At 49.8% G+C, this 11,901-nt stretch overlaps 1 protein-coding gene across 2 annotated transcripts in view; it reads left to right on the forward strand.

Moving 5' to 3' along the window:
• SLC39A11 (solute carrier family 39 member 11) overlaps positions 1-7,878 on the forward strand; it is a 355,367-nt gene extending 347,489 nt beyond the window's left edge. For both annotated transcript variants that reach the window (XM_003786171.2, XM_023511186.1), the window contains exons 8-10: positions 2,560-2,658; positions 4,988-5,146; positions 6,201-7,878. In XM_003786171.2, the coding sequence (XP_003786219.1) occupies positions 2,560-2,658; positions 4,988-5,146; positions 6,201-6,279 (337 nt within the window). In that variant the 3' untranslated portion in view covers positions 6,280-7,878. The remainder of the gene's footprint in view (positions 1-2,559; positions 2,659-4,987; positions 5,147-6,200) is intronic.
• The last annotated feature ends 4,023 nt before the right edge of the window (positions 7,879-11,901 follow it).

Consider the following 11,901-nt stretch of genomic DNA (forward strand, 5'->3'; position numbering starts at 1 on the left):
TAACCACCCTCTCTGGCGGAGCAACAGAGGCAGGGAGGTGAGAAAGAACTCTGGACCCTGGAGACCGGCTAGGGAGGAAAAGGAGACAGACGGCCAGGCAGGGCCACCACCACCACACACACACATACTTAAAAAGCAAGGGACCAGAACAACACTTTTGTTTTTCCTAAAAATCTCTAACCCAGTTTCTTTTTCTATCCTACCTATAATTTCTCCCCCTCCTCCTCTCCTGTTGGACTGGGACAGATCGGGCCTCTTTTGGAGAATGTGTATGCTATAGTGTCGGCCCCTGCCTGTGACTTCATAGAAGAGCCACTTCTCAGACAAGCGTGAGGCTGTCTCCCAACTGTCTGGCACATAATCTTCAAGGTCACTCAGTGGTGACCCCTGGGGCTCTGCAGGGAAAGAGTAGAGCCCAGGCTCATCCAAGTGCCCCATCCTCTTGCCTCCTCTGTCCCCAGGGAAGTGTCCGGTCTTTAGCCATTCACTGGGGCTCAGTGGAGCCTGGAGGTGACAGGAGAAAAGATCCCAGCACAGGGGAAGTGAGAGTCCACGTCTCCTGGGAGTTTCTGTGTGACCCAAGCAGACAGGAGCACAGTATTAGGAAGATCATAGGTCACGCCATGGTTCTTACCAAAAGTAGTTCTCTTACAGTGATGTAAAATTCTCATTAGCATATCAACAGGAGCAGGTGCCTGAGTGCTGATGGGAATTCAGGCCCCAACGGGCCACAAGCAGGACAGCCAAGCCAGGTCTGTTTGAAGTGGGGCTTTGCAGAGCAGTTTTGGTTCAGGGTGGACAGTATTCTTAGCCCTGACTTGGAAAGAGGACCCATGAGTTTGTGGAAAGCCTTAAATTACATTCTCTTTCACCTCTTTTATCCTAAACTCACAATGAAACCACAACAATAAGGCAGTAACACTCATGTCGGCCCCATGGCAGACTTCAGTGGGTCCTTACTGCATATCAGCTCCTGTGAACTAAGGGTGTAAAACAGGGCTCCTCAAACTTTTTAAACAGGGGGCCAGTTCACTGTCCCTCAGACCGTTGGAGGGCCGGACTGCCGGCCCTGGGACAAGATGGGATGAGCCACATGTCGGCTTAATGTTTATAGGTTCAAGATTCTGGAAGGGTCAGTCCTAAGAGTCTCCTTGACTAGAAGCCCAGGGCAGGGGCTCCCTCCTCCTGAGGAGTCTGGAGTCATGAGATTCGATGAAGCTTGGGTGCAGGAGCTGGGGATAGAGGCAGACATGGAGAGTGGTACAAGCCCTCAATCAGAATGGAGGCTAGATATCAAACACAGCAATTATCCTTGCTGTTCTTTGCTGGAGGCTGCATAGAGAGCCCTGGGCAGAGCTAGCCTGATGGTACCTTGAAGGCTGAGAATGTGTCCAGTCCTGACACCCTAGGGTGGGAGGATAGGATGGGCCCAGCTGCTGGTCTGCAGGAGTCCCTTGTCTCTGCCCAGAGCTAACAGGTGGATTCCACTGGCAGCAGGTGCACTGACGTGAGCCGGTTGACCTGAAAGCCCATGGAGTTTCCCTTTTCTTTCTGTTCTACCCACAAGCCCCTCAGGCCATATGCTGGTATCACTCACCAAGTGATACCTTCTTATGCCCTGGAGATCTCTGTTGATGAGATAGGCATTGGTGGAGGGGCTGCTCCTTGGACCCGGAGACACCCTAAGATGGCCTTCCTGTTGACTCAGATGGATCCTGGTTCCCTCTGATCATGCCTCTGCCCCCTGCATGGTGACATTCAGCTGACCTGCAATAACTTGCAGCAGGCACAATGAGGGTTCTTCTTGCTAAATGGTAAGCCACACTGAGGCCAGGCACGGGGTCAGGGATCTGTCCTCCTCCCACTCTGCTTGTTCTTTCCTTTGCACTCCCCACTTGGCTTGTGTGCAGAGCAGGCTCTCAGACAGTTCCGACCAGCATAGCCCCTCAGGGGCCTGCAGGCACGAGAGGGTCACAGTGAGCACCACCAGGGCTCAAAGGAGCACAGGGACCGTGCCAGACACACACAGAGAGTCCACGGAGAAGCTAAGCCCCAAGCCAGATCTGTGCCACCGCTGGCGTCTGCATCTCCACTTCCTTGACCTATTCCCAAAGTTACTTCTGGATAAAATATAAGAGAATAGAAATCCAAGTGGACTCAGCATCTCGCCTGTGCTAGGAACTTTATGGCATTAGTGGGTCATTTGGTTCACTCAACAACCCTTCATGGTAGATGGTGTCATCCTCTATTTGTATATAAGCAATGGAGGTGTAGAAAGTGAATGGTGTGTGCAAAGCTGTGCAGCCAAGTGGCAGAACTCAGCCACCCTGACAGCTGTACAGTGTTCTCTGCTGTGCCAAAGCAGGATGCCAGGTGGAGGACCTGTGTCCCTCCCTCCTACAACCCCTGTGTGCCTCGACCTCTCTCCTTCTTCCTCCTGCCTCAGGTCACTGCTGGCTCCCTGGCACCATAGGAGAGCCCCAGCTCTGGGCTAGGGCCTTGCCCTGCGTGGTTCACAGTTCCAGGCAGAGGTCATCACATGTCTTCTTGGTCTTTTAGGAATCTGGCCATTGGAATTGGAATCCAGAATTTCCCCGAGGGCCTGGCTGTCAGTCTCCCCTTGCGAGGGGCCGGCTTCTCCACCTGGAGAGCCTTCTGGTGAGTGCTCCAGCTGCAGAGGGCGGAGTCGGGTCTGCCAAAGTGCTCAGAGCATCCTCCCCTTCTAGAACAGCCTCTTCTGATCTGGAGCCTGGGGCTTCAGGTAGAACACTGAAAACCGGAGGAAGTCCATACCTCTGAGGCTGGGGGAGACCCCAAGACGTGATCTTAGCTCCTGACCTGCAACCTGTTCCTGACCCAGCCTGACGTCTGTGTTCCCTGTCTCTGAGCCCTCTGTGGATGGCCGTGGCCATTCCGTGTTAGGTTCTCCGTCCTCGGATCAGAAGTAGCAAAGTAGAGTAGACGTTCTGTCCACTCCAGATGTCAGATGCCCAGCCTTACACTTGCACTCCCGCTGCCCGTCCCCAAGAGACGTTATAGTAAGTCCTCTCCTAACTCCCTGTCCAAGTGAAAAGACCAGGACCATGTTGACAGCATCTGGGATGATGGCAATGACCTTTGCACCTACACCGAGTATTCTCATCTTCCCCAAAGGGCTTTTTGGTGTGTTCCTTAATTGTCCCCTTTCAGTGTCAGCGATGAGTCCCCTTTTCTCCCAGCCATGGAAGGGAATCAGATGGCCCGTTTGAGTCACCTGGGACTAGAAGTCTGAGTAGCATAAGACTTTCTGGCCCTGCACTCAGGACTCTGAGTCTCAGAACACTTCTTGTTAAAACAATCACTACTCTAGAATGTATGGGAAGAGCATTTAAAAGCACGGCTAATAACAGATTTAAATGCCTCCCATTTTACAGGCCCTGTAACTTTCAAGTTGCTGCACATTATTTACTAATTTCCCCCCTTTATTATCTCTGTCTCCATTGTTGGAGTCTCTGGAAAAGAGCATCTAGGAGGAGCCAAAGCAAGGTGGCCTTAAAGATTATTTTTTTAATGCGTGAAAACCAGAACTGGCATTTCATGCAGCACCAGGGGAGACGAAGGGAAGGAGGTGGGCATCTGTGGTCAGCATCGGAACCTGGGATGAAACTATTTTTCCCCCCACTCCAGTCTGGGCTTGACATAAACCCACTTTTTCTTGGTGCAACAAAACCAAGCCAGGAATTTTACAAACCAAAGAGCTTCCCGTTCTGCCCACCCATGCATGAAAGCCTGGGGAGTCAGGAAGCAGTGGCTCCCAGTGTCTGCTCCATGCCCCAATCTGCTCCCGGCCAAGACAAAGCAGCAGGAGGTAAAATCCACAGTCCCCACCAGTCACCCTCCTTACCTTCCTGCTGTCTGGGGAGGCTGGGTGGGCAGACACCCCTCACCCCATTTTACAGATGGAAGAACTGAGGCTCAGAGATAGTTTAGCTCACCAAACACCCACCATAAGGCACAGTGAGAGGGGTGCCCCGACTCCTTGTCTGTCTCGGGCAGGGGTCTTTTGCCAGTGGGGTTCAGGTTCTGGTGCATCTCCTGCTCCTAAAATTCTCCATCCTCATGTGTGCTGCTCTTTCCATCAGAGCCCATTTGATTTTTGAGTGACGCCCTCACCCCCACTCACTCAAATAAAGGGATTTCTTAAAAGGAGAAAACACACCTTAATCTAAGACAAGGAGTAGAGGAGCTAGGCTCTCGATACGCACCTGGCCAGGCAGGCCCAGCTCTTCAGGGGAGGTAAATGAGTACAGCCCCTCCAAACAGGGTATGCACAGTTGTGGCCTGAACCCCCAAACATGCCAGGTGCAACTGTCCTTGGCAAATGCCCATATCATTCCTAATTAGTGTCCTGTCACTCAATACAGGTATTCACTGGGGAACAGCTGGGTAACACACAGTGAAGGATTGAGGTGCTGATCCTTGAGGCGGCACAGACACACCTGAAGACATTATTCTAAGGACCACATATTATACATATTATAGGGTTCCTTTAATATGAAATAGCCAGAGGAGGTAAATCCATAAAGAAAAAGAAGTGGATGAGTGTTTCCCAGGGGGGTGGAGGAGGGAGAAATGGGGGGAGGCTGCTAATGCATGAAGTTTCTTTTGGAGGTGACGAAAATGTTCTGGAATTAGATAGTGGTGATGTTTGCACAACCTCATGAATATGCTAAAAACCTCTGAACTGTATACATTGAATGGGTGTGTCCTATGCTATGTGAATGGTGTCTCAATAATGCTGTTAAAAGCCTAAAGAGAACCTGTAACTGTTTCCCAGGGAGTTGAGGAGGGAGAAGGAGGTGGCTGGGAGACAGGGACGAGCTTTTCACTGTCATGCTCAGATAAGATGGGGAATGTATCCATCTCGTAGCGTTGCACTGAGAGTCTGGGCACGGGGGTGTTTGTCTGACCCTTCCTGCAGTGGGACACGTCTCTGTTCTCTCCGTAGGTACGGGCAGCTGAGTGGCATGGTGGAGCCCCTAGCGGGGGTCTTTGGTGCCTTTGCCGTGGTGCTGGCTGAGCCCATCCTGCCCTACGCACTGGCCTTCGCGGCTGGCGCCATGGTCTATGTGGTCATGGATGACATCATCCCTGAAGCGCAGATCAGGTTGGAGAGCTCCCCCTCCCTGTTCCTGTCCTGGTCCCAACCCAGGTCCTGGCCTTGGGATCTGCTTTTTCTTCATTTGCTCTCACTTCCTTATCCCAACCCCTTCCTGCCCCTTCCCAAGACCATGCCCACCTGTCCCTCAACTGTGCTCTCTGGAACTAACAGAAGGTCAAGGGCAAGAGCCCAGGGATATCAACTAGCGTCATGCACACCTGCCCCTGTCCCTCTATTGAAGTAGACTATCTCTTTGTATATTGTCTCTCTATTGAGACTTTTCTGGGGCTGGGATAAGGGGAGAGATGAGCTAGCGCTCTGTCAGCCAGGGGAACGTATGCATGTTCCAATTGTCTACCTGTAGCCGGGTGTCAGAGGGATGGCGGCTTGGTTTGTTTCATTTTAATTTTTATAATGCAATAATTCTGAGGCTCAGGTAAAATAATATAATAAGGTCAGACTAGATAGTATCTTTAAGAAATAATTACCTGGCTTGGCACTCGTAGCTCAGAGGTTTTAGGGTGCCAGGGCTTGTGGGTTGGAACCCAGGCCGGGCCAGCTAAACAACACTGACAGCTGCAACAAAGAAATAGCTGGGTGTGTGGTGGGTGCCTGTAATCTCAGCTACTTGAGAGTCAGAGGCAAGAGAATTGCTTAAACCCAAGAGTTTGAGGTTGCTGTGAGCTGTGATGCCACGGCACTCTACCAAGGGTGACATAGTGAGACTCTGTCTCAAAGAAAAAAAAAAGAAATAATTGTTCAAGCATTATTATTTAAGAATTATTCAAAAATTATTCAAGCATGGACTCCAGAGCTAGGGTAAGTGACCTTGGGCAGGTTACTTCTCTATGCCTCAGCCTCCCTACCAGTAAAATGAGGATAATAATGATACTGACCCCGTGAGGTGGGTGTTTGGGATGACGTGAGTTATCTGCCTGGCGTATAGTAAGTCCCGATAAATGGTACCACGACTAATAGTAGTATGTTTCCTATTGGAAATGGACATTGTGGAAGAGGCATTAAGGTCTCTCTTTCCTTCCTGCCCTTCCTTCCTTCCTAGTGGCAATGGGAAGCTGGCGTCCTGGGCCTCCATCCTGGGTTTCGTGGTGATGATGTCACTGGACGTCGGCCTGGGCTAGGACTGAGACGCTCCGGACTCCGGGAAGGGCAGCATGAGGAGGCGGTGGCGGCTGGTTTCCGCGGGACCACAAGCCTTTTCCTTCACATTAAAACACTTTTCCTTTCTCTCCTCATCTCATGATCCTGATTGACTCTGATTATAAAATGACAGTCTTTACCTTGCTTTTGAGGGAGATAACTGCTTTTCTTTGGAATTTCAAGGTGTCGTGGAATTAAAACTTTTTATGTTGCCACTGAATGGAATCTTTGTTCAGTGGGACTCTCGAGAACATAAAGATCAGGGAAATCTCTGCTTCGGTCCCTCCGGTCTCCCTCACTAGACCCAATGCCGGCTCCTCACCCACAGAAGCAAGCTACTGAGACAAGCCTCCTGAGCACTTTGGCTAAGGGACTCAGAGCAGAGTGGCCAGCAGATTTTTCGTGCGCCCGTCCTGTTCTCCACTACTGATCCTCTACCATCCAGAACACCAGAACCGAACATCATGACCCAAGCAACCCACTTTCCAAGCCTGAGCCAGCCTGAAGAACACACCTCCTCTACCTCTCCCAGGGGGGAGATACTGCATGGGAGGGGGGCGTGACACAGGGAAGGAAATCAACTAATCTTTCTTTTTTGCTTAAGGAAAAGATCGACATTGTCGAGTTAAAGGGATTCAGACAACTGTGAACACACAGTGAGCCCTGTGAAGAGCCAATAGTGTGGCTTTGATAGCTATGTCCTGCGCTCTCAGTGGACTCTAATAGCAAAGTGCTTTCCAAATCCCCTAGGCATTTATTTTGGTAAGTTTACAGCCTTTATATTTCTAAGAGACTTAGGGACACCAGCAAACTCCGAGAGCTCAGACTCTTCCTGTACTGATGGAGGGAGCCACTCAGGTTCACGTAAGGGAATCGCAGACACTTGGAATCTGCAGTGGGTCCTTCCCTGTTGACCATTCGATGTAACCTGACCACAAGCTCCTGAGCTGCCTGGGCTTTGCTGGAGTTTAGCCAGATGGCTTAGGATGGAAAAGGAAGACGGGCAGGAGAAGAATGATATTTTTACATTTCCCTTTTAAGGTAAATTTTGGCCAAATTGTCATCCCAAAAGGATCCTCAAGAATGACTTGGACCAGACTAGAAGGCACCCTCCTCCTTTGTACATGTAGCTTTTCTCCCAAACAGGGTGATGTGACCTCCTTCCAACACAGCTAAGGCAAATGGTCCTCACTGGTCAGAGGAGCACGTGGGACTTTGAGTGGGCTCCACTGAGAAGGCGGGCAGCGCGAGAGCCAGGGGCTCAGGCGTTTGGGGTCAGCACCTGCCCTCTTGAGTTTACATGATCAACTGCTTCCAAGGCTGAATCTTCTGCTCTGTGAATGCTTTACGGCTCCAAAGGCCAACCTTGGCCTGGGTCTATATACATACGTTCTTCCAAAAGCACTGATGATCAAAATTGATGACACATCCAGAGGCGTGACAGGTCGAGCTTACCTGCTTTGGTGCGTGTTGTAATTTTTACATCTTTGTATGTAGTTCTACGTGGTGGAAATTGTGCTTTCTGATGGACAAGACCTCATAACTGTGATTACTATTAATAAAGGGGAGATTGTTGTGGATGACCTATGTCACCTTCAGTCCTCAAAGCCACTTCCTTCCAGGGATGAGGGAGAGCTTACTAAGCTGGGAGTCACATCTCCACCTGACACCAGTAGAGATAAGGGAAAGAGCTCAGATGAGAAGGGCTAGTCAGGTTCTTCTTCTTTTTTTTTTAATACAGAGTCTCACTTGTCACACTTGGTAGAGTACCATGGTGTCGTAGCTCACAGCAACCTCAAACTCTGGGCTCAAGTGATCCTCTTGCCTCACTCAGGCTGTCGAGTAGCTGGGACTACAGGCACCTGCCACAACACCTGGCTATTTTAGAGATGGAGTCTTGCTCTTGCTCAGGCTGGTCTCGAACACCTGAGCTCAGGTGATCCATCTGCTTCAGCCTCCCTGAGTGCTGAGATTACAGGTGTTAGCCACTGCCCCAGCCTCGCTAGTCAGGTTCTTGATTGCAAAAAACAATGTCCAACTCGAATTTACTTAAGCAGAGAATCAAATGAATGGAAAGCAATCAGGGGGCACACAGGGTCCTTAGGAGAATCTTTAGGGCTTGAAAGTGGGTGGATCTGAGGAAGCCAGAGGCCTGGGGCCATGGCCCAGTTGTACTTGGAAAGCTGCTTGGTTTAGGTGCAATGGTCCCCAGTGCTGGTCCCTCACTGTGGACAGGACCACTGCCACCACCACTGTGAGCACAGACTCTAAACTGATCCTATTTGTGTCCTGGCTGTACATTGAAAGTTCTGGACAGGAACAGCCAGTTGCAAGATCTTAGATCCTGCATTCGTGAACTCGCTGGTCTTATCCCCTACCATGACTCACATAATAGCAAAATTTCCAATTTGGGGATGGCCTCAGATGGTAGAGAGCCAAAAGAAAAAACAAAGTTATATTAAATCGATTACAGCCTCTTTTGCTGTTCATTATCTCTAATACTCTAAGTCCCCTACTTTCACTTAAAAAAAAGATGGTAGGTAGCTATTCTTGTACAATAAAATCTTCACTCATCCCCTTTCCAACGGGAATGGTCCCAATGCCTCTCAGTTCCTGGACTTGGCATCTCTGAGTCACGTCCATTCCTCCTCCAGTTGAGTCATATCCCTTCTCATTTGTCTGTAATCTTTGGGCTGAAGGGTGAAGTTGGCCATAATCATGCACCCCATGTACAACAGAATGAATAAAGGGAGAGGAGAGAGAAGCAGTGAACTAAACGGAAATACAGTAGAACCTCCCTAGTTGACCACCTCCCCACAATGACTACCTCCTTAAGTTGACCTAGTTTTCACAGACTGGACATGCACCACGTATACTCAATGGGAATTCCTTGTGTTGACCACCTCTGTGTGTTGACCAGTTTGTTACTGTCCCTTGGGTGGTTAACTTACAGAGGTTCTACTGTGGACATGTGGCAAGGGAAGTACAGGGAGAGGCTACAGAAGAGACCCTGGGTGTCTTTAGGCTGCTACTTCTAGTTCCCATTCCAGGTTCATGCCAGCACGTTGGATGGATGGGGCATGATATAAAAGCCATGATCCTGTCCCGCCTTCCTGAGGGCACTGAGACTAATGAGGTCCTGCCTGTATGCATGGTGGCTGCAGTCTTCCTTTAACTCCTACCTCTGAGAGTGGGGGAGAGAGGACGGAGGAGGGGGGGAATGAAGGAGGAGGAGGCCACCCAGGCTCCTGAGGGGACCCCTTGAGTTTCATGCATAGCCCCCACCCTGGTCTGTCCCCCCTGATACAGCAGCATTGGTATTTCCCCAGAACTAGTCACTGTAGCCAGTGTCATAATCCACTGACTTGGCCTGTTCACCTCATGGCGACACTCCCAGACTATTGCATTGCCCTTGTCTGGCTCAACATGTACACATACTATAATTCTGGAATTATTTTCTGTTTTTAAGAGAAGTTTCAGCTTTAATGGGACCATCCCTCATCCAATCAAAACATCACATATCCCCCTTCCAAAGGAAGTTATCCCATCATGGCCACCTGTCTCAGGTATGCAGCCTTCCTCTCTCACTGGTATAGTGCAGAGTTAGACTGCCCCTTCCTCCACACCTGTTGAGTCTGGCGGTGAGAGAGACAGCGTCATGTTCACTGGTTTAGAACAATCAACCATCTTAAAAGACCATATCTCAACCTTATGACATATTGTCTCTGAGTTACTGTCAAAATAAGTCTTCCATAAGTCATGTCACAGTTCAATACAGATCACTGGCTCTGGATGACAGGATCAAATTGCCAGGCTACCATCCACTGCCTTTCCTCTCTCACACAAAGTGAATTTGTGGTCAGAAGCATTATTGCATGGCGTGCCATGAGGGTATGACAGGCAGAGAATTCAATTCCAAACCCAGACATAATGCAAGCTCATTTCAGTGAGGAGAAATCACTGTCCTTTCCATTGTGGAAGAGGTCCATGTAATGAGTCTGCAACTGGGTGGTCCACAGTATGGCCAGTATCAGGTCCGGGGTCAGCCCTGATGGCTGTGTGCACTCAGGGCCAGGTCTGCTGTGACGATGGAAAGCCTAAGAGGGTGAAATCTGTCACTTGCCATCTTTGCCGTCATGGCCACTTTTGTGCATGAATTGGTTGAGAAAGCAGTGATGTCCCGGGGGAAAGAAATTGTCACACATGAGAAGACGGTCTTTGTCCATTTAATTATTAACAGCCTTCCCTTATAAGTGGGGATCTGGGGTGACCTTTTAGTCGAGAACAGTTATGCTCAAATTTGGCTCCTTCTGAAAGGTGAAGCTATCCAGGTCTCCCAACCCTGACATTAAACCTCCAATCTTGCTGCTTTTGGGCTCTTGACTAGACCATTAGTTACTGCTCAGAAATTGGGGAAGCCTTTTTTTTTTTTGCAGTTTTTGGCCAGGGCTGGGTTTGAACCTACCACCTATTCCTTTGAGCCACAGGCACCGCCCTGGTGAAGCTTTTTACATCAAACATTTCCTTCCTTCCAAGCAAAGGGGACATAGAGTTATGAGCTTTGAATTCTCTCCCCTGGAAGGTTTTTTCTTTTACCCACTGTCCTTACAGAACTGTAAATATAGCACCACTGCCATCCCTGTATGGAGCAGGCCGGCCTACTGTGCAGCACCATCTGCAAGCTGGCCTCTGTCATTCTCGGGAACTTCCCCTGGAGGCCATAGACAGATTGATGGGGTCAGGAACAGGCACACGGGAATGAGCTGCCTGCACATGCAAAGGACTTGTGTCTTCAGCACCTCATCAGGCCCAGGTTCACACATGCCATTTCCAATTTGTGATAGGATTGCATGAGTATGTTAGATGACCCAGTACCTGAGGGACAGCTTGGGGCACAGATGACACCCAACACATTAGGGATCATCACCTGGTGTCCAATGGCCAGTGCACTGAGGCTCACAAGTCACTTCTAGCTCCTCACACCTGCACCGTAAATCCAGAATCTGTGCAACAAGGATCTGTGTCACAAACTTCGGACCCACTTAAAACGACATCTTCCACCTATTCACTAAACACCCTAAAAATCCATTCCAACATGTATTTTTCCTAAATTAATGAATAAAAATTGGAAGAACCCTGAAATTAATGTTGGTTTCTAATCTTCACCTTCCCTGGTTTGAGTTTGCCTCTGCCCCTCCCTCCTGAAGTGTGCTGGGTTCTAACTCAGTTGTGGAGACTGCAGGGCACAAGAAGAGCCTGCGGGCTCTCCCAGGGCAGGCTGGGCAGACACCTGCAGTGTCTTTAAGAAGTGCTTTAGAGGGCGGCGCCTGTGGCTCAAAGGAGTAGGGCGTTGGCCCCACATGCCAGAAGTGGTGGGTTCAAACCTGCCCCGGCCTAAAACTGCAAAAACAAAACAAAACAAACCCCCCCCCCCCAACAGAATGTCTCAGAGGCCAGGTGCAGTGGCTCACACCTGTAATCCCAGCACTCTGGGAGACCAAGGCCAGTAGATTGCTTGAGCCCAGGAGTTTGACACCAGCCTGAGTAAGAGCAAGACCTTGTCCCTGCTAAAAGTAGAAAAATTAGCTGGGTATGGTGGCAGG

Source organism: Otolemur garnettii, unplaced genomic scaffold, assembly GCF_000181295.1.
Source record: "Otolemur garnettii isolate 467f Iridium unplaced genomic scaffold, OtoGar3 scaffold00018, whole genome shotgun sequence".
Taxonomy (NCBI): Eukaryota; Metazoa; Chordata; class Mammalia; order Primates; family Galagidae; genus Otolemur; species Otolemur garnettii.